The sequence below is a fragment of the Lucilia sericata genome, unplaced genomic scaffold (assembly GCF_015586225.1).
Source record: "Lucilia sericata isolate MDLA Ls3-8-SP2 unplaced genomic scaffold, ASM1558622v1 Contig000104F_arrow, whole genome shotgun sequence".
Lineage (NCBI taxonomy): Eukaryota > Metazoa > Arthropoda > Insecta > Diptera > Calliphoridae > Lucilia > Lucilia sericata.
This window is the reverse complement of record NW_023994136.1, coordinates 221,758-248,988: the sequence shown is the minus strand read 5'-3', so window position 1 is coordinate 248,988 and position 27,231 is coordinate 221,758. Positions and strand designations below refer to the sequence as shown.

At 30.6% G+C, this 27,231-nt stretch overlaps 1 protein-coding gene across 7 annotated transcripts; it reads left to right on the top strand.

Moving 5' to 3' along the window:
• Positions 1-5: 5 nt before the first annotated feature.
• LOC119600076 lies at positions 6-25,825 on the top strand. 7 transcript variants are annotated; one of them, XM_037950114.1, is made up of 14 exons: positions 6-173; positions 931-1,207; positions 1,278-2,976; positions 6,112-6,331; positions 6,416-6,510; positions 8,442-8,608; positions 8,671-8,964; positions 9,032-9,224; positions 9,292-9,419; positions 9,684-9,902; positions 9,964-10,105; positions 10,186-10,264; positions 21,605-22,378; positions 22,437-25,825. In XM_037950114.1, the coding sequence occupies exons 3-14, from the start codon at positions 1,288-1,290 to the stop codon at positions 24,794-24,796; spliced, it is 6,360 nt and encodes a 2,119-aa protein (XP_037806042.1). In that variant the 5' UTR covers positions 6-173; positions 931-1,207; positions 1,278-1,287; the 3' UTR covers positions 24,797-25,825. The 7 variants fall into 7 exon arrangements, with proteins under 7 accessions (XP_037806042.1, XP_037806044.1, XP_037806041.1 ...); XM_037950116.1 differs by having other exon boundaries at positions 8-193; XM_037950113.1 differs by having other exon boundaries at positions 8-193; positions 664-1,207.
• The last annotated feature ends 1,406 nt before the right edge of the window (positions 25,826-27,231 follow it).

Sequence of the window (27,231 nt, the reverse complement as noted above, 5' to 3'; positions counted from 1 at the left end):
AATTTTGCACGTCGGCTTCGGATCCCTATTCTCTTTGTTGTTCCATAATTCCGATGGAAACTTAAACAGAATTTGTGTCCAATAAAAAGAAATAAATTAACAATAAAATTCAGTAAAAATTTATATATTGTAATTTAGTTAAATTACGTAAACCATTTTCAAGCGTAATCTGTGTAAATACCTATTTTAATTGGTAGAAAAAGTTTACAAAAATAATTCCAAACCACCGAATACCCGAATCAACGTCACGAAATAAATTTAACGAAAAGAAAGTGTGTGTGAAAAATATAAAAAAGACCTTGTATAAAATGATTTTATTGTTAAACAACAGGATTAAATAAAATAACGCAAAACGCATAAAAAATAATATGAAATCGAAAAACATTTGTAATCACTAGAAAAATTAAAATTATGAAAAGTAGTGTCATGCTAATGATATGACGATTAAAAAATAGCGAAATGATAAAATTGGAGCAAGGTTTTCCCTGGTGACGATATACGGGCTTTTCTGTGTTTGGTTATAAAAAAATATAAGAAAAAATATTAACATAACAACGAATATATTTTTAAAGTGTAGTGAAAAACATAAAGTTAAACAAACTAAATATTACTTTTATATTATTTTTATTATTATATAGTTTATTATACATTTTCTTATTTTAGCAAAATTAGAACTCTCCATTCATTCATTGTTGTTCGTTTTCACTGCTCTCCCTTTTTTGTTTATTCTACATTATATACATACCTACATATGTACATATATATGTATGTACATTGTATGTAAGTAAATGCAACGAGACAGCAACTACATCAAATGTGATTGACTCTCCGGGTGGGATTTTTGTGCAACTATATGTAATTTAATTAAAAATATTTAAAGCTTTTTTTTGTGCTAAAAAAAATTATAACTAAAAATTATAATAATTAAAGTTCCAATGAGAATATATATGACGAAGTTCTTAAATCTAAATCACAATAACATTCTTTAAACTAATGATACATACGAAAATGCATATACACAACAACAACAACAATAATACAACATCATAATAAAAAAGTTAAATTGAATACAAAAAATGGAATAAAATAAAAAATAACAACAAAAAAAGTGCCTCAATGTATTGTACACGAAGATTAGGAAAACAAGAAACAATTTTCTCTTTATGTCAGGATATATAAATTTTTGAAAGACGAATATAAATTACAGGTAAAGTTTGTGATTATTGTTTGTGAAACTTATATTTTTGTAATGGAAATTATTGATTACCTAATTATAGCCGCACAAGAATGGAAAAGGCCAAAGCATATATAAAAAATGAATTAAAAAGTGCTAATTCACAACAACTACAACAATCGCAGCAGCAGCATACTGAACATTCAGTGGCATCATTGGCACGTCCAACATCAGCAAATCAACAACAGCAGCCGCAGCAACAATTTAACTTAAATCAATCTCAATATTTTCAACATTCGCCGCATGGCAGCAATAGGCAAACTTCACCGCCTCCAGTTCAATCACGACAGCAGACAGCAAGTACAGATGGACAAGATTTGATTCCGTTGTGTTATGTTTGCGGTGGTCAGGGTGGCTACGAACCAATTAGGATTAGGCCCAACTATGAAAGACCGTCCGAATCGTACTTTCCATTTTTGGAAAGGCATGAACCTCCTGTGGGTGTACAGCAGGTGACGTCCAGTCAAATGTACGCTATGGCCTGTAACCTCTGTTATCGCTCTCTAAATGAACAATGGGATGCATACGAAAGGGAGAAAAAACCACATATACAACGAATTTATCATATGAAAAGGATTGATAACAAACCTTATATAGGCGCCGATATTGCAACACAGGGAGAATATGCCGCCCAGATGTTAGGATTAAGTGCAGAGCATCTTGCCCAATCTAGTATGGGATCAGATAGTCAACAATATTCCTCCCAAGTATCATACGGATATCAAAGAACTTCACGGGACCCTATTAATTACCGAAATGAAGCGCCTTATCTTGTACATCCTACAACCTCCCATCAACAGACGCACTCCCTTCAGGGGGCCACTTCGAGAAATTCGTCACCATCTCCTGCACCGAATATGTCTCAAGATTACTATGCAAGAAATTCTCCCATGTCAACAACGAGAAATCAAAGTGAGAGACCACACTCTTCTAGCAGGCCACAATCCCGAGAAGGTGGTAATCATCAAATAACTTCACCTTCCTCGAGGCCGTCAAGTGTACAGGGCAGTGCCTATGAAACACTAAATATTAAACCATCATCCTATGCCCATCATAAGCTTAAATTGGGTCAACTCTCCTATTCAAACTCGGTCATACATAACACATATGCCAATGCACAACAACAACTTTCGACAGCGCATTATCCCTCACACAACTTTCAAATGGATCATATGGCTGCACAGCAGCAATTGCAACAACCAAGCCATAATTTTCAAATATTTAAACAAAACACTGCAATGTCACCTAGTGACTCCCCGGCAGCTGCCCCACAACGAACGCCTTTATCTAGTCCATTCGGTGCAGACTATTTAGCGTCTCGCGAAACAGAAGATGTCTTAGATTTGCGTAATACGTCAAATATAAGATCTTCCATGACACCAAAAACGCCAACTCCAATTGCTACACCAACTCCTATCAACTCTACAGTTCCCTCAACTTCGCAGGTAAACAGCAACCAATCAAGTACGTCTATGGAAGTTGGAATTTTAGATCTTTCCATGCCTGATAAAAACTCGACCACAGAAGTCTGCTACGCTTGTGGTGATGAACAGAGAAGGGGTAGTTTGATAGAAATCAGTACCCTCAAATCAAAAGATGATAAAATTGATCGTCCATATTTTCCAATTTTTTACGACATGCACCCGCGACCGGCCCGTTCACGACCCATGGATCCCAGAGGTATGATACAGGCCTGTCACTTGTGTTATGAACATTTAATAAAACAATGGCATCATTACAAGGTGAGTGCATATATGTACATAACTTCGTACATATTAATTAAGTCCACTTTTTTGATTTTATACATAATTTCAAAGCATTATTTGGGCGCGTAATGGTGTAATAATTCTTATATGATATTTTTTAACCAGTGGAGTATAAAGTTCACAATTTTAAAGTTTGTATTTGTTCTAGTATGTATGTACATATATATGTATATCTTGAATTTTTTTATGAAATATACAAATTTAAATCATCAAATCAAAAAGATCATAAACAAATATTATGAAACTCAATCTTACTTTTACGCTTTTAAAAAGGTCTCCTAAAAACTGATTTTAACGGACAGACGAAGAGAAATTTTGTCGGAATATTTTTTTTGCCAAATTGACCCGCGAACACAATCTTTATTATTAATTTAGTATTGCCTTTTACATGGGGATAGATAATATTTTTTTTAATATATCATAACCCTAATTTTACCCGAGTTTTTGTTTGTGGAACTTATATCATTGGTTTTAGCGTCCATATAATATATATTTTAAAGCGTGGTTCAAATTAAACATTTTTAAATCAATTCGTAATAGATTGAAGAGTATGTATTAAGCTTTTATTCCGTGGCACCATGTAAATAATGACAGGATCCAATTTAAGGAATCAACAATAATGCATAAATAAAAATTTATAAATCAGTTCTTAATAGATCGAAGAGTATTAAGCTTTTATTCCTCGCCACCATAGAAGTAATGACATGATACCATAAAATGAATCAACAAAAATGTTGAAATATATTTTTAAAGAACTGATTATAATTAATGAAAAGTTAAAGTTTTTAAAATATGTATCAATATTTTTAATGTCGATTCACGTTAATATAATTACTCTAGTTTTGCACTGTGTATAATATTTGTACTACTTACTCGTACTTTTCAAAGACTTTTTTGTTTACGTTTTTACTTTATGATTGTTTTTAGAAAGAGAGAATTTTTTATTTTCTTTCTCCATAGTTAAGTAGATTTATTTTTTATTGTTCTCTTTTGTGCATGCTAAAGTTCGAGTAATTCACTAATCATATTTGTCAACTTAATGTTACGGTTTTCAAATTTCGTAACTATTAGTTCAAACATTGAGTTTCAAAAGTTTTAACGTACTTATTAATTGCTACCGAATGTACAAGGTACTTAAGTTTTCTGCAACTAGCCATACACAATCAGATTCCATTGCCCACAAAGGGTTTCGTAATAATATTCGAAGATATTGAGATCTTCGATCTTGAAATTTTGAATAATTTACAAAATAAGTTTCAATTTATACAAATTTAAATGTGATATTTAATCTTATTTAAAATAATGTTTGTTATTGAACTTGTGTTTGTTGGGTGTATTTTATTGTTTTGTGTTAGTGAGTGAGTGGAACAAGTGCTTTTTGTATGTTTTTTTAGGGTTTGAACCATTCTTGTTGGATTGCCGGTTCTCAGTAGAAAATTAGAAGCAAGCTGACATGTTGTTGGCTTCTTCTCTAACGTGCCCCTATAATTTATTAACTTATTTACGAAAATATTGTATATGTTTGTTAGATCGGTGCTCTCGTTTTGTTGATTAAAAAAGCGTTGTTTGTGTGTGCGTGTGTGTTTAAAGTAATTTTTCAGAATTATTTGTTTAGAATATTTTATTGCGTTATTTATTTTTAATTGTGTTCTTATCGCAGTAATGAATCAAACGCATATATTTTTTTTTTTTTAAATATCAATAGAATTTAGCCACAAAAAATGTGTATATTTCCGAATACATGTACACTTGCATATATGTACATTAGGATAGCCCTATTTTAATTGGATAAAATTGAATTAAATTGTATTTTCATATAGCGAATTTTAAAAAAATTAATTTAAATTTTTAAATCTTGGTTAAAATTCTAATAGTATTACAAATAAATGTTTTGCCCTTTTCGACGGGTGGTGTAAACATCTCGTGAATCTATTCCGTTTATACAAATACATACATATTGTGTACAGGCAAATATAAATGATCAAAAGTGCAAGTTTAGTACAAATATAATTATCTCATAAATAAATAAATACAAGCTATATTACAGCACGTTAAGTTAATAATATATTTAACCAAAAAAATGTCTAAAAATGTTACGGCCATTGCCACCATTGTTAATAGAGATACCGTTAATTCGCAACATAACAGAAGCAACGACAATAAAATAAAAAATAATACACACCAAAATGTTGTTCCGAACATTGTTACACTAAAAAGTAACAAAAATAAAGATGATTGTGGTTTCAGTGAATCTTTTAAAGACAATAGAAATTACTGCACTAATAGTTCTTCTAACACAAATATCTCTCATACTGTGAATCACATTAACGGTAATGAGTCAAAAGCCGGCCACAACTATGTGATTATAAATAAATCATTGGATAGCTGCGATACCACTAATGTATGGATGGATTATAAAAAACTGAAAACATATTTAATATTTAAAGACAAACAACATGAAAAGGTAACATTAATTTGTTGAGGAAATACATAAATAATTTTAATGTAAAAAATATCTACTAATTGTCATCAATAAAAAGCAAGAAGAGACTTTATGACAATGCAATGTTACGTTCTAGAAATCGAAATTATGGTTTTTTAAACGAGTTCCTGTAGCAGAAATACGTATGCTGCATTTTCATATTTATGTATGTATGTATGTAAACATCTGATGACGGTATAATATTATGTTCAAATTTTCAAAATTGAATTAAAAAATTTAAAGGTATTTTCGAAAAACTAGTTCTGAAAATGTGTACACTCTGCGTTAGTGTGTGAATTTGAAAAAATTGGCAAAAATCAAATTTGTTTGCATTTTCTTGTCCTCTATTGGTTTTGCTCAAACTAAACGAAAACTGTATCAGCTAACAAATTATTTCATACTTTATTTAAAAAAACTTATTTTCAATAATGGTTTAAAATTTTTTCTTTTATGTATTCCATTTTTTCTTATAATTTCGATTTTGCCCCAAAAAATGAATAATTTCTTAAATGTTATTCATTCTTAGTATTCTTCGCATATTCGTAACTCTATAGTTAACATATTTAAGAGTAATACAAATATTACTGACAATGCTATTGGTTTAAATAATCACTTCAAAATCTTTTTAGACTAATCAAATTCCGGAAAATGAACGTAATTACTATTTACGTAAAAAACCAGCATCAGCGGTGGAACGTGCAAAGTTTGTTTGCTATACATGTGGTGTCGATACACCATCCTCTCAATTAAGACTTGTCTATTGTTGTCCTAATGCTGAACGAGAACCATACTATCCATTTATACAAACAATGACAGCTTACAAAAATGCCAGTCCAATTAGTCCCCAAGGTAAGTAAAGTCGGGTAGTAATGTTTGGAAAAGTAACAAAAAAATCAAAATACATAAATATATATTTTCTTTAATTGGTTGCAGGAATGGTTCAAATTTGCTTTACTTGCTATGAAAAACACTCTAGTCGCGCAGAGGGAATTCAACATTCAACATTAGTTGCTTCGTCTGCTGAAAAGGTAAAAACAAAATATATAAACGTTAATTAATAACTTTTCACAAGGTTTCTGATTAAACACCTTTAATGTTTGTAGTTTTGAGTAAATATTTCGTAAAATGTGAATATTAAAAATCAGAATCATTACTATCAGCAATGAATGATTGGAGAAACAAAATAATATACAAATATTTTTATTTTTTAAATCTGGAATTTTAACAGTCCTTGTGTGAAAGAATTTTTACTCATTTTCATTTTAAAGATAAGAGAATACAAAGGTGCCTGATGTAACATGAGGTTATCATGTTAACAGCAATAAAATAGACATTGTGGGTTAAAGGTTTATTAAAGGTGACGTACATTCACTGATATAAATTGAGACAGCTTTGGAAAATGCCTTGAATTAGGTACATATCACAATTTCGTTTAAATTATTATTTAAAATATTATAATAAAATAAAATTTACTTCTTTTGTAGTTAATAAGATTAGAACAGGTAATTCTTAGATAATTTGGGCATTTTTTAAACTATTTTTCAGAAATATATAAAATTATTTTTTAGTCTTAGTTAAGTTTAGGGACAGTTTTTTTAGCTCTATACAATTCGATCCATCCTAATGTGTCGTCTCTATGTATTATAATCTTATCTTTTTTATTTTTAAGTACACAAAATTATTACTACAATGAGGAACTTCTTCTGTTTCAAAGTAGAGATTTTAAAATATTTTTAATGTTAACATTTGTGTTTGTTTTATTCACATGTTGACTTTGTATTTTGGTCACTGATAAGAGAGAATCAAAACGTACAAATAGTTTGTGTAGGCAGATTTATTTTAATGATTATTTGACTATATTTATGTATGACTTATGTGTCAAATAAAATATAATTAGCTAACTGATATAGGTATGATTTGTAATTTAAAAATAAAATACACATTTATTTTTGTACAATTGAATTTGTATTACAACCTATAAATATGTTGCACAAAAGGGTTCATGAATTTTATAAATAAAATAACATTGCCCTTCTCGAATAAAAAACGTCATTAAAAATGCAAAAGGGCGTAACAACACTTTTAAAACCTATTGTTGTTATAAAAACGGCATATTATTACAAGTATTGTATCCCAACATCGATAAACACGTTAGAATATAACTGTACCGCCAGACATTGTTTATTTTTAGAACATTTTGACTTGTGGAAATTACTAATTTGTTTCTTACGACCTTTTGAATTTCATTGCAATAAATTCGATGTTTTTGAGTTTGAGATTTAAAAATTTGCAAAAACATTTATTTTTATGCAGTGGACCATTTTCATACAAAAATTGGTTGTTACGCCTTTTTGTATTTCAGGTGACGATATATGTACACTGGTTGTTATCTTGAGTTTTATTCCAAAACGATCAAGAAATGTAATTGAACAAGATTCAATATTTTGTTATTTTCACTAATTAAGGTGAAGTGATAAGAATTTTTTTATTTAATTACTTTGTTATCTTTGAAAAATAAGTTTTTTTGTTTTTACATATTTTCGTTTATTGATAACGGTGCAACAACGATTTAATGCTATTGACCTATTCATACAAATTGGCATGTGTTTTAAATATTTATTGAGTACATTAGAATATTATTAAAAATTTAATTTGAATTAAATCGAGTCATCAGAAAGTAAAAATTTTAATTTTCCTCTTGTTGATAACTAAACACGACTCAAATCTAGACACATTACACTTACATATGATTCAAAGGCAATATTAAATATTTCCCAAATATTGACTATATTATTGTAACTCCACACCTTTTAAATATTGTTATAACATTATTTGAAAATTGGTAAAATTGCTTAATATTTAATTAAAAAAATGTTCTGTCAGTATTATATTTTGTAGGACAAACTCTTAAACATATTCGTTGTAATGAAATACACATTTTTCTTTTTTATTTATTTAGCCATCCGAAAATAATTCCAATCATTCGTCTACGCATCAACCACGAGATATAAAAACTTTAAGAAACAATGATTCACGACCAACAACACCCACACTTCAAGTGGGAGGAACACAACAACAACAACAACAACTACAGCCTCAAATTGAAAATGGACATGGACAATATCCGTAAGAGAAGAATAATGATTTGTTTATTGAAAATAATTAAAAAAATAATAATATTTTAACAGATGTTACATATGCAAAACTTTATGCGCTTCCAATAAAATGGAGTGGTTATCCACAAGTGCTGAGCACATGAATTCCCACGCTATGCATTTTCCTTGTCTTAAAGGCAACACAAGTTCGAATTCAAACAATAGTAATAATAATGGACGTGATAACAATATAAGCAGTAGCAGCGGGTCTGCCGTTAATAATGATCCAATTGGCAATAGAGTGTTGGCGTGTAAAGATTGTGTGAATCACTTGGCGCGCCAATGGGAGTCTATGGATGCAGAGAGAGTACCATTAGAACACAGAAGGTGTGTCTTTTAATAATTCGAATATCATTATTTTTATAAACATTGTTTTATATTTCTTTTAATTCAGATACGACATTCCTTCTCCAGTAATTACCTCTTCATCGCCGAATGGCTCAAGACATGGAGGTCTGAGTATTAATACCCCGCCATCTACACCATCGGTTTCTTCAACACCAGCTACGTCCACATCAATATATTGTTTTTTATGTGGTTTACATTCAGATTTAACCTTGGCTAGAGTTTTATATGCCAGTAAAGAGGTACTAGAAAATAAACAAATTTATTTTCAACTTGATTTTTTATTAACCTTGTACTAAATACTTACAGGGCTCAAGACCATATTTTCCTTTTTTACTAAAACACAGTTCCTTGCCAAAAGCCGAGCAGTTACGGCCAGATTATTCAGCCTATGTTTGTACCTTTTGCTATCATTCTCTACTGAAACAGTGGCGAAAGTAAGAACAAATATTATGTATTTTATATTTTACTACAAAATATTACCTCTGTTTCGAAAATATTATTTTTTTTCAAGTACAGCATTTACAAAAAACTTCGTGGTTTATATAATTTGTAAGAGGTTAAAGAAACAAATTGATTAGTTAATGAAGTGTTGTCATCCTTTTGAAACAGCGTTAATATTGTATTTATATTTACCATTGCATTTGTACTTTATAAACTCCTCATATGTATGTGATTATGTTATTTCAATTTAATTTCAGATTTGAATCGCAAAATCCTTCTATAAATGCAGTAGACCGCAAATATAATTGGCACGATTATATTTGTCATTTGTGTGGCATAACCACTTATAGAAAACGGGTTAGAGCTTTGCCTGTTAATGAATTTCCATTTGTAAAAAATCGAAAAAGTGAAGATGGTCTATTATTAGAAAATGGCGAATATGCAGTCGTCTGTTTAGATTGTTATGAATCTTTAAGGTAAATGGTTAAAATAAATAGATTCACTTTTTTATTTTCTTAATTTATTTCGTTTATAAAGGCAACAAGCTTCACAACATGATCGTTTTGGTGTTCCAATATCTAAACGTGCATATAATTGGGTTCCACAACCCCCACCACCCGAAGATAGCCCAGATGTGGCAGTCGCGCGTTTACCTTGTGGCGAACGTTCAGACAGAGTTGTATGTCATCATCGGTTTATTTATTGTAAATATTAATATATATTTATTATTTCTCTCTTTCGTTCTTTTGTGCGGTTTAGCCAATTAACACTGCCATGAGACCAGTTGCCTCAGCTAAAAAGAATAGTTCACCCAAACTATATGACAAGTCTAGAGATGGTAAGTGGTTATTCGAATATCATATTTCATGCAGAAAAAAATTAAATTTTAAGCAGTTTATTGAGCAAAACAAATGTTAACTGTTGTACTATAAACACAAATACAGAAATTAACACATTGCGGACACAAATTAAAAAAACAAGTGGCAATAAGTGAATAAATATAAATTGGCTTCACTTAACATATAGTCAAGTGCTTGTTATAATAATACAAATACTGTTTTCGTTGTTGCAATTTTGAGTTGGAAAGCGAGAAAACAAAATATAAGGCATACTTATGAGTATTTTACATGGTTTTCAACTAAATCGGCTTAGGGTATGGTTACAACAATATTTTCATACACATGTATATGAGGACATATTAAAACAAACCTGTACAATAAACAAGTCAACTGAAAGTAATTTACTTTTGTTATATTTTATTAACAATCAATTTAAAATTACATATAGATTGCGCCCAAAATAGACGGCGAATAAATGAATTTTAAAGCTTCGAAATCGAAAAAAATTAATTTGTGTTTCGTTTAATATTAAATTTGATAAATTTGTATTCAAGTCAATTAATTATCTTAAATAAAACTTGATATTTTAGCAGACATGTGTTTTGTAAGAATAAATTCGAACATTGTTTAATCCGAAATTATCACACATTTCAAATTAGAAAAAAAAACTAAACTTTTGAGTTAGGTTTGTGTTTTTCATTCGGAGCAGTAAAGTTTTTGTGTTAACGATTACGAACCAACAATTGATAGCAATATCAATATTGAGAATTCGATTAGCAAAATTATTTCATACATAAAATAACTTATATTTTAAGTTGAATTGAATCCCAATTTTCAGACTTTTTATTTTCCTATGTTAAAGTTACGTAGATTATTTCATATCCCTGTCCTTAAATTTTAGATCTAATCTGACCTGCGCTTCTTTAATTCAAAAGCCTAGAAATGTATTCATCCTAATGTAAACACATTATCATTTATATTCTCTCTTTTAATTTTCTTAAACATGTATGTATACAACTTTTAAAAGTATATATTTACAAAACACTTTATTTTATCGTCCTTTTTATACCCTTAGAATGTATAAAAAATATATTTATATATATAAATATTGTACAAACAACTATAGTAACTCTTTCCAACATGTGTAAAAAATAAGAAAACTCACAAACATAAAAATATCATAAAACTCTAAATATGTATTTACATAAATAGAAAAAGAACAAGAAACCACCACCGATTCATACCGTTTTCCTCAACTGTAAATACACTACCAAATATGTTAAGGAAACAGAAACAGTTATTTCAAACACATTAACATCAATAATGTAAAGTATTTTGAATTGAATTACTTGGTGTTATCATGTCAACCATGCAAAAAAAAAAGAAACGCTCAAATATATGTATGTATATTAGAGTGTCCGCTGGAAAACTTTTTTATAGGCACATCCCTCCAACGATGAGTATTACTGTACTAAATACAGGAAAATAAAAAATAAAATTTTTGAAAGTGTCCTCAGTTCCCCAATAGCGATTAAAATCCCGAACAATTTGTATAATATAGTTTTTTTCAATTTTATCGAAACGTATCTCAAAAAATCCATAATTTTGGACTGATTTCGGGAAATAATCATACTATCAAAAAGTTCATAAAAATATTTAAAATTTTATTTGGACATTTTAAGACTTTTTAGTTTATATGAAACTTATAACGAACTAAAGATAATTTTGTGGATAAAAAAGTACTCTAAAAAATTATATGATTATTTTTCCCGCAATGAGCTTATATTAGGTTATTTTTAAGACCCACTTTGAAAATATTTAGGAAACTTTTTTTTGATAATTTCTAATGAGGTCAGAATTTTTAATCAAAAAGTATATATTTCATTCAATTCAGCTTTCAGTTTTCCCGGGTTCACTACAAAATATGCAGTATTTGAGACTTCTGCCTACTTACAATTCACAAAAAAGCTGTTCCTCTGGACACTCTAACGTATATCCTTGAATGTACATTAGGGTATAACTTTGAAACAAATTAAAAACATTTTTAATAACAAGGCTCATAGGCCTAATTAATATTGTTAATTTTTTGTTAAAATTTACGATAGTAAAATTATGCCTTAAGATTTATTAAGATATTTTCACCAAAAAAAAAACTAAATGAAGCATTCACTATCGGTCTGTGTTATTAATTGTATCTATACTTTTATTTATATTACCCTAATAGACATACATACATACTTATATACATACCACACATAAATAAACGAAAGCTTACTTTTATTGTATACATCTATACAACTCGGTGAAAATGAGAAACCCCAAAATAAGTTTAAAAATATGAACTTGAATCCATATTGCCAAAGAACAAACAAACAAGCAAACGACTTAACACAAAACCGAGGTAGTTCGTCTGACTATGGTACAACGATTTTTTAAGCATTTACAACAAACGTAAACGACAAGAGATAAACACTTCAGGGTGCTTGGTGGGAGTTAAAGAGAATAAAAGTATTTTATATTGCAACCACTGAATTTATGCTTATTGCACCCACAAACATTTTGTTAAACAAGTACATTGATCATAATATCGTATTAAATGCAAAAGGACAGGAATTCGAAAATTATAAAAGAAACAATAAGTTGTTATAATAAAAATAGAGGAGTATTTATACATAGGGACCAAGACTAAGTGATTGTCAAACAAAAAATATTACATCTTTACAATTACAAAAACTTTTTGCAACTGCAGAGTCGTGACGGAATAAGTACCACAAAATATCCGCCGTATTAAAATCGTAAAATCTAGATTCAACAATAATATTTTTTTTTTTTTTGTATTTGACTTTTCAAATTATACTGTGCAATCTTTCAAGTGACCCTCGTATGAAAGTGTGTGTGTTTTATTTTGTGGTGTAAAGTAAATACTACAACCACATTACCACAATGTCAGTGAATGTTTTATGCTTTTCAACATATTTATTTTATAGCCTGGTTGGGTTTTTGGTTTGATAGTTAAACAATGAAATTCTCTAACTTATACAAGAGACTGGCATCAAAAGCCTCACAATATTATATCTTTATTTTGTAGTATTTACTACGAAATGATAAAATTTAAGAAATCCTTACAAACAATTCAGAACTAGGGAAAAAAATATTCTTTGTTACAATAACAATATTAATTTTTTATTCAAATGTCGGAATAACGAAAGCGAATGTGAAATGTAAATTTTTTTCTATCCGTATATCTCTGACATTAAAATTATTCTTGGTAATTACGCTGAAATGATAAATTAATCATATAACTTATTCAATTAGTAAGTTATGGGACCCAAATCTTTCTTGGCGTTTTCTTAAAAAAATTTCGATTTTGAGGTACAAAACTTACTACTTTCTATTTGAAACCGTATTTTTTTTGGGAATAAAGAAGTATGAATTTTCTGCCGAGTTTTTTAGCCGTTAATAACTAATTAGTTTATTTTAAAATCGTACTAACAGTTTTGAATTTCCAAGAATGATTGAACAATAATTCAAAGGCTGTATTCAGAAAGAAATGAAAAATATAAATATATAAAGTACTAATAGGCGGTTAATGCATTAAATACATACATACATACATACATACATACATACATACATACATACATACATACATACATACATACATACATACATACATACATTTATGTATAGACAATATTAGTGATATGGCTATTAATTCTGATATCTAACAAATAAAAAACAAGGTGCTGTAGTCGTACATATGTATTTGTTATAAAAACCGATACATTCTGCTGTAGCCCAGAACAAGTGTCAATGGGGTCAAGTGTTAGGTCGGTCGACACATTGCTGGGTGCAAACTAACCACAAAATTGTTGTACATAAAAAGTACGACCATACACTTTCAATAATTTTAAAATAAAAGAATGAAATTGGGAACGAACGATACTTCTAGTCGGAAATTTTCCTCATTATGTTGTATTTAGTAAACTACTAGTATGACTAAAGCAAACGCATATTGGATATTGTATTTTGTCAGAAGGTATGGAATTAGTGTATTTAACATGTTACAATAATTAGATTCTTTGATTCTGGTACACTTTTCTCACTCTATTGCAGAGTGCAAAGTGCAAATGAAAGAGGTTTCTATATTTGCAGTATCGGTATTTGTGTATACTACCAATTCATTATTTGAAGCATCCCCATTTTGTGGTTACATGTACAACATGTATGAGAAAAGCATTGCAATATGCAGAGGGTCGGGAGAATATTTGTTTTGACTAGGAGTTTTATTAATGTACTACATATCTACATGTATGTATGTACGTGCATATGCATGAGTATACCAATGTAGTTGTCTACACATATTCGTCCCCAATTATTTCTCTTTATTTTTTGCATTTGTGATAGCTGCAGTTCGATAAAACCTTCATTATAAGTTGGTGTTATTATCAAGCGTACTGATGCCTTAAACCGCAGTTAGCTCTTGTTTAAGATATTATTTACTCTCTCACTCTCCTAAATCAAATAAAATTTTTCAAATATAAGGAGAGGTGTGGTTAGGACTTCAACAGCTCCTTTCATATTAAACTTTTCTTTTTATACTCCAATTTTTGTAGATGTTTTAAATAAATACATTATCTTCATAAACGCTTTACTTTTCTTGAGTACAGTTTGCAGTATCGTATTTTCCAGACGATTACAAGTCTTTTCTAATAAAAGTACATGTATTTATAAATTGATCATTTATCCTTTCCTTCTTCCTTATCTATAAATAAGTGAGGAAATGCAAAAAGCAACTAACAAAAATAAAAGATAACAATTGTATTTATTCTTCCTTAACCACCGGATATTATAATGGTTTCATAGTTGTAACTCAACACCAACATAATAAAAACAATAAAATAGTTTAAGGGATGAGGGGTTTGCAACAAAAAAAGAATTGTTTAACTAAAATTGTTTTGGTTTGTAGTAGTCCTTAAATGTTTTTTTTATTTCTTAAACTACGTCATTATACTCTCTTTTTCTCTCACTCTCTACATTGTCTCATTTTAGGAAGAATAAATAAAAACTTAAAAACAAAGAGCTACTAAGTTGCCACATCATTTTTTTTATCTTCGAAAAACGAAATAAAACACCTTATAGGAAGATAAACATTGGTCAAATAGTAAAATGTTTTCCTATTTTCATTTCTTTAACTCTGATCTGCATATATTAATAAAACATGGTAGTTTTTATGTTTTGCATAATGTTGCAATATTTTTAAGGAAAAATATACAAAGTAAACATTTTCCCAAGAATAACCGGTCTGGTAACGCACATGATGTTATTTAAAGGAGTTTGAGAGTCATGTTGTGCATACTTTTTGTGTGTATCCTTATAACATATGTACAAAAATACATACACAGATACATACATAGAAAGAAAGGCGCGCGGAAATAATTCTCTTCTGAGAGTGTCGACTGCGACTTGAGTCCTTGTTTAACAAGTGTGAGCAGCAAAAAGAATAAAAACAAATAAGGAGTCATTTATAAATATGTAATTGAGAAAGTGTTTTACACAAGTCCTTCCGTACAACACCCTACATTAGTTATAACAACATACATATGTAAGTACGGTGAAAAAGGACCTCCTATTCTGCATTTCGTTTACGTTTCTGAAACGGAATCGTATGAAAAAGAAGAAGCAATTGCATTTCGTTTCAATGCATTACAATTGTGTGTATTTTGCATTAAGATCTTAGCTATGTAGTTTTTGTGTGCCGAATTGAAATGTAGAATATCAAAGTTAGCAGAGAATTGAGTTCGAATTGAGTTCAATTTTGACTTAAAATAAACGTTGTTTCTATTAAATTTCACTTAAATTATTGCACAGCGATTTTTGAATTTTAACGTGATCCCAGAGTTTTTTGTCTATCAATATACATATGTTTTTTTAATTCATATCAAATTTGAGGCGATACCACAAATCACTATCAAAATTATTTCAGGAATCGATACTTGTGAATACACGTGTATGAAAATGTATAGGTACATAAAATACCCCAGTCACTTAGGGTTTCCAGACCTAAAAAACGGAATGTTTTTAAGTTTTGATATGATATTTAAGTCCCTTATGTTTATTAATATACTATTTAAACTAAACCCACAGCTTTTAAAAATTTAGTTGTAATGGAAAACAATGGATAAAAAATGTTAGTTTTATGTAAGGGGTTGTTTCAAAACTAAAGGAGATATGATGAGAAGTGATAGTCTAATGTACGGTATTGCATCTATGCATTAATAATAATTACTTTTTGTACTTAGTGACAATAGAATGTTTTTGGTGCCATCTTAATATGGTCACTCTATTTAAAATGTTTACTTACCTCTACTCAGTTGCTCCTGTTTATGCTGTGTACGGCATGCTAAAAGTCCTTACGTATAAGAGACACCAGCAGCAATACATACAAAGTGGGAGCAAATAAGTTCAGAGTTTTCAAATTTAGTCCTTTTGCAAACGTCGTCGTGTTCTTGTCAAATGTTCAACGGATGAACAACGTGTGCACGCATTTTACTTATAAACGCCTACTAATACTCTACCGCTCTACCGTTAAATTTATCCACAAAATATTTTTGCAGCTGCAGTGGCAGAGAAAAACCCACCAACCAACCACATAAATACATACATACATGCATACATACATACATATGTATGTATTGTTTATAGCACCATAATTATTGACATCCATATTCAAGAATTTAAGCTTGTGATGTGATGAAAAACCTTTATGAATCGTGTTTAATCTCTTAGTCACTCGCATTTTTTTGAGTAAAAAAATGTCGTAACTATTTCCTAATCCTTTAAGAGTTTACAATTTAATACTCATATTGCGGCAGAATGCTAAATTAAAAAGTGTATAAAATTAAAATTTTCATTTTAATGTGAGAAATAAAGAAATACGTAAATATTGTGTGCATTGAGGGGGCAAAATTTCTTTTTATGTCGCCCATCCCCCTCCATTTATGAAATAAACAAACATACATACAACACCCGCATACATATCTGAAGTGTAAATGTAAAATGTACAACAAGAACAACAAAAAATAAATAAAGAAAATAAAAAACGAAATTATGGTGTTTTTATACCACTTAAAGAGAGAAGTGTATATAATAATATAGAAAAAATAAATAAATACATAAATAAATAACAATAACTAAAGAAGAGAAGAAGACATCATGAAACACAATAACACCACAATAGTTTAGTTTATTTGTTGTTTTTATCCGTTAGTCTTTGTGAAAATACTTAACGGTAATGTGCGCGGAAGTTGTTCAACCAAAAAATAAATAATTAATTCATACAATACATACAAATTTGTTAATACATCCATATACGCATACCTACGTATTTATTATAAAAACATGTGCTCGTGTGTTTGTTATCTGTAAAGGAATTGCATTTATACACACTCTGTATGTAATTGTATCTGCATCCTTAAAGAAGGGATGAAAAAGAGACTAAACGTTCGCTTAGTTTTATTGCATCATTAAAAAAAAAAACTAAATTAAAAAAACTATTTGTTGTGCCAAATTGTGCCAAATACAAATATGTATAAAGATTATATCTACTGAAATGTTAAAAACTCCCTAAGTTGATATAGAAACACACGCAATATACATACTTAATATCTGAATATAATGTTTTAGATAATTTGTTAATTCTGTGAGCTTGTCTTTCGTAAATAATTTAATTTTTTGCAATAGATAATATCGTGGATACATCGTAGTGTATAGTTGTCGCTAAAAACACATAAAATCAAATCTCGTAACACACATAGATATAATGCATTCATTGTAAAAGTGATGCGTATATGTGGTGCTGAAGTCCTTTGAAATTATAATCACTGATGTTGACGTCTGTGCTGTCTCTTCTTTGGTGTACCGACTGTTTTCTGGTCTATATTGTATGTATATAGGAAGATTAACACCTTTGGAATGTACCTCTTATTGCAAATTTGAAATCAACACCAATTTAACCAACATCAATCCGATTGTAACCGAACCAATCCGAAATACATCTACCAAACTGTTTGTTGCTCTATATGTACATTCATATAATTACATACATATATGTACGTACATAAATATGTATATGATATGTATTTATATGCAGTACACTTGGAGCTTTAAAATATACACTGATTCTCCACAATATCAACGGTGTAAGAAATAAGAAACTAAAATTTACTTTTGCTAAATTACTGCCTCTGGTGCAATACTCAAAAATTTTTCTTGGATTAAATCTGAAATATATGATGGAATGGCTACCAAGAGGATTACCCAGCATACATGCGCCAATACCAATTTGCGGTGAGTCGTTGGTAACGTTATCGTATGTACACACCAACTAAAAAGTTTAAGTGCTCTAGTCGACCTATGTAAAATCAAATTTAAAAAAAATACATACCTTTAAATTTATAAAATTTTACAAATACATATGTATGTACATACAAAAATTATGGGAATATATGGTCCTATGTAATGCAGGCTATGGACCATGTTGTTTTCAACAAAAATAAACATGATCGATGCCTGCATTACATAGGACTACTAAAAGGATTCAGTACTCTAATAATGCTTACAAGGAGTTCATGTAATCCAATAATTTTGTAAAAATAGTTAAATATAAATTGGGGATTTAAAAGAAATTAAATTATAATACATCTTAATATTCGGCTAAATCTGTTTTTGAGAGTTATAGTGAATTTTTTATAAAATAACATTTTGCAATTACATTTCAGAATTCTAACAAATTCGAGAGAATCGAGTTACTCCAGAGCAACCAACGAACGTTTGTTATTAAAATGCATATGAAGAAAATTCCACAATGTTTCTGATTTATTTTCATAATTACATTCATAACTTTGTTTGTTAGAAGTAACACCGGCTGATTTTAATTTAATGTTCTAAAATTATACAATTATGAATCTGAAGTAACATATGATATATTCGATATGAGGGCAATATATGAGTTTGTACTTGTAAGACCGAGTACAGAAACGATTTACTATTAAACTTAACAAATATGACAAGTACAGGAGCTAATAATATAGCAAAGAATTTTTGTTTCAAAATGAGAATATATTTCACATATCAATATGTCTACATTTTTTATATTCCCCTAATTGTAGCTATTATGTTGTAATACCCCAAATACTGTCTAATTATTCAATAATTTCTTTATAAAGGGTCACGTAGTTGAAACACCAGTATGTTTGTTAATAAATCAATTAAAATAAATTAGTGACATCCAAACATTTCGACAATAATTCTTTAAACATTTATAAATACATGTAGTTATTTTTTTGATATTGGTTCTTTAAGAAAGTGTTGTTTTGACAGCACGCAATAATGACACGCACTCGTAACATCACTCATACAGTGGCAGCAAAAATAATAAAAACACGAATATTTCAAAATGTTTATATTTGAGTTTTTCCAAGATGGAAAAATAGTATCAACAATAACAAAGAAAATTATTTTTAAAAGAAGTTTTTAAAATTATTTTAAACCGACTTTAGAAATACATTTATATATTAATTATTTTCTCTAACACCTCTAAATTTTAAATGAGAGAAGACTTTAAATAACTTTCATTTGAGATCATTGTATTCTTAAAGAAAGTTTGGAGAATATTTATTTTCCTCTAAAATATTATTTAAAACTATTGTTATTGATATAGAAAGAATGGTCAATAATGAATTTAATCACATAGGAATGAGTAGTTGGTTCCTTTAAAGCATTGGGGCTAGGATCAAATAATGAACCTAGTGCCAAATTTAGTAAATAGATTTTGGTTCCAACTTATAAAACTTCATTATGTATTGTATATGGTATTTTTAAGCGATGTACAATAAAAAAGTTTGTTAGAATGTAAAGTAAAATATACAAGTATTGTTATGACCTGATTTACTTATTTCATATCATTAAGTAATACAAAAAGACGAATAAAAAATTTATTGAAATATAATAGTTATGTATAAGAAATATTTTTTTTCGTTGTGTATAACTGTTATCAAACAATGAAAAAAATACAAATTGAAATCAAATAGTTATGGATAAAAAAAAAAAAAAAAATAAAGTTACTATTTAAGAAATATATCATAAAACTTATAACTCTTATGTCCTTGATATATTTTTTCTAACAGCTCTGTGTAATGCCTAAAATTTAAATGAAAGAAGACTTTAAATAACTTTTAATTTAAGATCATTGTATTGTTAAACAAAGTTTTGGAGAATATTTATTTTCCTCTAAAATATTCCCTTGTTTCTATCATTTTTGTTGCCACTGTACGTACTTTGAGTGTTCATAGACACTAAATAAATTGGTGGTAACAAAAACGCATACTACAACATTTAACACATATTTATTCATTAGTTGCTGGAATTCAAATAATAGATTTTGGGAATGTGTATAATCAAAATTTGTATGTATGTACTTTCGTTTAGTTGTTTTAGATAAAAAACTTCTCGAAGTATATCGTTTTTTAAGTTAGTGAAACCATCAGTGGAATCATGCTGTTGATGAGAAGCGAATCAAAAAAGTTTATTTACATATGGGAGATTTCGTATTAGGTGACCAAGGTTTTCCAATTTGCACTATTTTGAATTTGTTTTCCTATTTGTGTGCAAGTCATTAATAAACCTAAAAACTAAGGCAAAACTAGACAAATTTTATATGTACCTTACTAACGGTATGTAACACACAAAACTAAAATCTCATATCGTCGATATTGTAATAGCCACAGAATGTTAACCTCAGGATTAAAATCACTTTTTTCATGTGACTTCGCAGAGAACTATAAAATGTTGTTCAGGATGCACAGTGGGGCATAATCAACATTTTTGAAAATAAATCTGTTATTTCAAAACGGCTGGTCCGAAAATTTGGCATAGGAGTAGATAAGGAGTACACGTGATTAAGTTTTGATAACAACTGATCCAGGGACGAGGCTATGAGGCTTTTTTCCTATCCGATTTCAAAGGTTTTTATATTTTCTATTGCATTATTTATCTCTTATAGTTTAAGCATATGCAAATACCAAAAAAGATAAAGATATGATAAAAATTTCAAACTTTGACCTACAGTGACTCAGAGTGTTCTTGACCGATCTTTTTAAAAAAATGGGGTCTATAATACTACTATTCAATAGTAGTACTAACCTTGGTGCAAATCCAGATCGATAGACATAGGCACAAACAGCCTTTTTATATTTTTAGGCTTACAGGAAGATTAATTTGAATTAAAAAAAATTAAAAGTATTAAATTTTTATATTTATTTGTTTTGTTATAATTGCAGTGCCACCTAAAACTACCCAGAAACGACCAGCTACTAGTCCAGCTCCTGTAGTGCCTACACCGCACCACTTACAATCTCCGTCAACGCCATCTGCCTCAGCTGGCAATGCGACAAATGTTGCACAATCACAGTCATCCGCAGCAAATATAAATCATAATTTAGCTAGCAATCACCTTAGCGCTCATTCACCTTCTTTGACCCAACAACAACACCAGGCACATCAACATGCTGTTGCTGCGGCAGCAGCTGCTGTACAAGTTCAGCAGCAATTGGCAAATGTGCCAGGAGCTTTAAATAGCGCTGCAGCGCAAGCTCGTGGACCATTTGCATCAGCTTTACGGAATCTTGCGAAGCAAGCAGACATTAAGGAGGAAGAGGAGGTTTCTTCACGAGAGAGAAACGAACGTAACGCAGCACCAGCTGTAGCAGCCCCCAGTCTAGGTGGAACTAGTACGAGTGTTTCGATTTCTTCGAATCCAAATGTTAATAGTAGAACTTCAATTTCAAATGAACGAATTGGGAGCTCATCGTTGCCGCAGACTGTAACTAATGAAGATCGTTCGTCAGTAGCTAAGAAGCGTTCAGCACCCTCACCGCAGCCAGCAGAGAAGATAGCTCGTCTTAATTCCCAAACCAGTTCTGGTATACAGCCAGAGTTATTGGCTAGAAGCGGCTTCCAACCATACCGATCAGATGAAAGACTTATACATCCCGCGGGTGCTTTTCCTTTGGACGCTTATTCCCCATTTGCAGGAATAACAGGCATGCCACCAGGTAAATTTATATTTTTATTATCAACATATGTGTGGTACTTTAACTGTTTTTGTTTTAGGAGCCTTCTTAAATCCAGCTGGTCTACCTTACACAGATCAAATGTATTTGGACCAGCGCTTTCAGTTACTAAGAGCAGCAGGAGCACATCCTTCCCATCCTCATGCTGCTCTATATCCTCCAATGGCATCGCCGTACGCTTCTCATTTGTATTCTATGATTCCTAGTGCTGCTTTGGGACTTGGCCCTAGTTTACATGACCGTATAAAACTGGAGGAAGAGCATAGAGCTCGGATAGCTCGAGAAGAGGAACGCGAACGAGAAATCCAACGAGAAAAAGAAAGAGAAATTCGAGAATTGCGAGAGCAGAGAGAAAGAGAACAGCGCGAAAAGGAGCAAAGGGAACGTGAGCAGCGGGAAAAAGAACAAAGAGAAAAGGAGCTGAAGGAAAAAGAGGCAAGAGAAAGAGAAATGCGCGAAAAAGAGAGGGAAGCTAGAGAAAGAGAACGCCAACAATTAATTTCTGCTTCCCATCACTATTCGAATCCTTTGTATCCATTAGGCAGAAATATTCTTGGATCTATGATACCACATTTAAATTTAGGACTGCGAGCACCCCCTGCAGGACTTCAGGCCTGCATCTCAAACATGTCTCCCTATCATGTAACTAACCAAAGACAAAGTCCTCATGGGGCAATGGGTTTGAACCTAGGGTTGCCGGGGTTACCCGGAGTCTCACCACTATCCCACGTGCCCTCTAATATGCCGCATCATCTGCAACAAGCTGCACTCGGTCTAACTCATCCCGGATTCTCAGCTGCAGCTTTAGGTTTAGCCCACCACAGTATGAACTTGACCCATCCACACATGTCTCCGCATCATCCTACAATAACGTCCACCCATCAATTGGCACCTCACTCTACTGCAATGCTCACAACTTCCGCAGGATCTTCTCCACATGGGAACCTAAACGTAGTTAGTTCGAGCACTTCAATATCAGCCAGACAGTCGGAGTCAAATATGATAACTTCTTCAGCACCTACCGTTCAGGCTAGCGGCAGTATAGTCCAACCAACGACTTCGTTGTCCACTCATATGTCTCCAATGAGCAGTTCATTATACTACAGTCATCACCCCAGTCATTTAGCAGCCATGCATGCAGCAGCCACAGGTTCTTTGTCAGCAGCTTCAAATCAAAATAGCACTTCATTGCAGATTCCAATGCCAGGATCCGTAAACCCATTGTCATTTTCCACTGCCGTTATGCCGGGAAAAATAACAACATCTACTGCAGTGTCATCCGGCGGTGCCCAAAACGGAAGCCTTAACAGTAGAACTTCACATAGTCCACACGCTATGCGGCATCACATAGCAAATGTCGTACCACAGGCAACAGCAATGGATAAGCCGAATACAACAAGCATCTCAAACTCTATACATGAACCAACAACATTGGACTTAACCGGATCTAATTCAAATTCAAGCAATCATGCCCCTTCAACTGTCAGTAATACGGAATCGGTGCGAGCTACAAATCTTCAAATACCTTCAAACGAAATAAATGGAGTAGATAACAGCAACGATGCCGCAAAAGATCAGGAGGATTCTTCAAAGGCAGAGATGCATTTAAATGAAAAGAAACCACCGTCTTCACCAACAACGACAACGACCATAGCCAACACACCATGCAGTGGCAACAAAGAGCTGTCAGAGGCTGATCAGCAACCTAGTCCTAGTACAACTGATGTACAAAATCGCCGGCACAGCAGTCCCGGCCAAGGTAAAATTTCAGGTTCTTACACCTCCTCCAATACTTCTATTAACACTGAACAACACCAGCAGCTGGTTAAAGAAGTGAATCTAACATGTGGTAAAGACTTTCCAAAGGTATCAGTGTCGAATCACGGTATTAAAGCAACACACACTAAAAATTCTGAAATCTCCCAAAGTCACCCATCGCCTCAACCTACTTCTCCTATTATTGTGGATAGCGGCAAGAATTCCAAACTACCACCAATACCTCTAGCAACTGCACCTCCCAGTTCTGCTACAACAACTTCTAATTCTACTTCTACCTCTAACAAAACGTTCAAGACCCAAACGGACTTCCAACAGCTACAGTCTACAACCGAACAACCACCACCACAACCAACACTACACCCACAGCCCCCACCACCGACTGGGGCAATTAGCACATCGGCAAACCCTCGATCCTCACAGTCTGGTGCAGCCAATCAATCACCGGAAGTTGTATCCACATCTGGTGTCACTTCAACCACAAGTGGTACAACCTCACCACCCGTGGTGAGTAGCAGCACCAATATTGCCGGCTCTTCGCCACAAACGAATTGTATCGATGAGGCTGCTGTCTCCAGTGCTACACCCACCACCTCAGTTCAGGCTGAGGTGAGTAGTAGGTGATTGTATGTAAATCAAACGAGATTTATATTCTTTCTATTACATACATTTTATCACTTATTAACCCGACCACCAACATTTGCACACAATATAAAGAAAAGAAGCCCAAACATCGTTGCCTATTATTTATGAAAATGTTATTCATACTCGCGTTACATCACTTTAAAAGCAATTATAAGGTTTCTCTTGCCTTTATTCCGTCGTAATTGTTGTTAATCGTGATACAATTAATATTAAATTCATTAAAACGATAATATGATTACAAATGGTGGATATTATATTGATTTGAATAGATTTTTTCACATCAAATTAAAATTAATATGAATTACTACGGGGTTTCAGACGAGACATTTGAACATTCAATGAAAATGGAGAACAACTTATTGTGTCCTTAAAACTGTTTAAAAGATTTAGTGTTTTTATTTTATTATTTTTCTGTTATTATTACAATATTATTATTATTATTTTGCTTAACAAAATTATAAACACTGATGTACAATTTTAATATAATTTTCTTAATACATACAAATATATTAATTTTTAGTTTGTTATAATTTTTACATTTTCTCACCTAATTCAACAACTGCTTACTTCATTTGTAATAGTTTAATGAAAAAAATATATATATATTTGGAGAACAATTAATTTACATACATACGATTAAGTTTCCATGAAAACACAAAACTTATCCTAACAATAAAGAAGTTGTAGCTACTATTACTTTATTTTATTCATGTGGTTCTAAAAGAAGACGAAGATGATAAACTTTTCTTTTTATCGATTGCATCGATTTTCATCTAAATTAAGAAAAATCAAAATGTATTTTATTTTTATTATTTGTTAAGTTTTTTTTTTTTGCTTTAAACGAGTTGTATTCATAGTGCATTATGTTAACACAATAAAATGATTATAAACATATAAATATAAACAAACACACATAGATATACGTATATATCGAATGGAGTATGTAAAGAAAAATATCCAATTGCAAATTTAATCGTGAATAAATGTTTTGAATTATTATAATTTCAACTTTGTACTATTGTTTTGTATTTTGATTTTAGTTCTCTTGTTTCATATTTAAAGTATACAATAAATTTCGATATGTATCAACCTACTACCCACGACTGATTTATGTATTTGCTTAATTTTCTCTTACAGATACTGAACCTAAACATGCGATGATTACGGTGAACAATTTCTCCAGCAGTAATGTTAATAACATCGTCACTACAGAAGATACATCCACCTTATGACATCATCTATTCAAAAATATAAATAATTAGTCAAAATAAAAATTACAATAAAGAAATAAATTGTACAGATATTAAGAATTGCACACGTACATACATATACATATTTTCACTAAATACATTTAAAAGAAAATAGCAAATAACATCATGATTTATTGTTTAGTTAGACCTTCGGTACGGTTCTGTAAACTGAAATTTGGTTTTAAATATTATATTTTATTTTAATTTCTACTATTTGAATATTTTAACAAAAATATATGTATTTTTGGAATATTGTATTGAATGGTTGAATATCACAGACACAACAAACTTTAAGGAGCTCATATTGACTTAGTTGGTTTGAATAGATTTCGAGAAATTATGATATTTTCATTTTTACAGAACATGACCGAGTTCGAAATTAAAGTAGTTCCAGGACTTTGCTATGTACATAAATAATTGGTTATTCATTTCAGTTTATGATGACATTACATATGTACATATATTTTAATTCTTACCAGATAATCACATACATGCATACATATAATATATGAATGTTTTACTCGTAACCTACAATTTATTTAAAAATAATTTTAAATCAATAGTAAAAAAACAGTTAAGAATTTTTGCTTAAAATTTTAATAATTAAAAAAATTATATACACATACATAGATGTATGTATGTGCATCCTAAATAACTAATAAAATATATGTAAATCATTCACTTGGCCTTTTTTCGACAAATTATTTTTGGAACTAAAGTTTAGAATTACATTAGCATGGAGAAAAAACTATTAACGGATTTTAATTGTGTATTACAGGACTGTAACACGTTTGTTAATTTATAAAAAAATCATTTTATTAAAAAATTAACTCGTTTTGCATAAACAGTTTTTATAAAATTGTTCGGAAATATTAATAATTACAAACACATTTCAATTCCACTTTAAAAATTTTCTTTTTTTGAATAATTATGTTGATAAATCCACATTCGGAATGGAATTCATGCACTTCTCACTAATGTGATATTTTTAATAATATTTCAGTGAATTTATCGCAAATAATTTGCTGATAAGAGTACATTGTGTTCACTATGTTACGCATAAATCCAAGACGTCCAACAACGTCTTCCATGCTCTATTTAATTCGAACTAGATTGTCATAAAGCGCTTTAACCAATTTTTCAAGAATCCTTATATGCAATCAA

Coding starts and splice junctions, on each gene's coding strand:
- LOC119600076 (XM_037950114.1), top strand. CDS start 1,288: ATGGAAAAGGCCAAAGCATATATAAAAAATGAATTAAAAAGTGCTAAT. Junction 8,965..9,031: donor GTACCATTAGAACACAGAAG/GTGTGTCTTTTA, acceptor CTTTTAATTCAG/ATACGACATTCCTTCTCCAG. Junction 9,225..9,291: donor TTTTATATGCCAGTAAAGAG/GTACTAGAAAAT, acceptor AAATACTTACAG/GGCTCAAGACCATATTTTCC.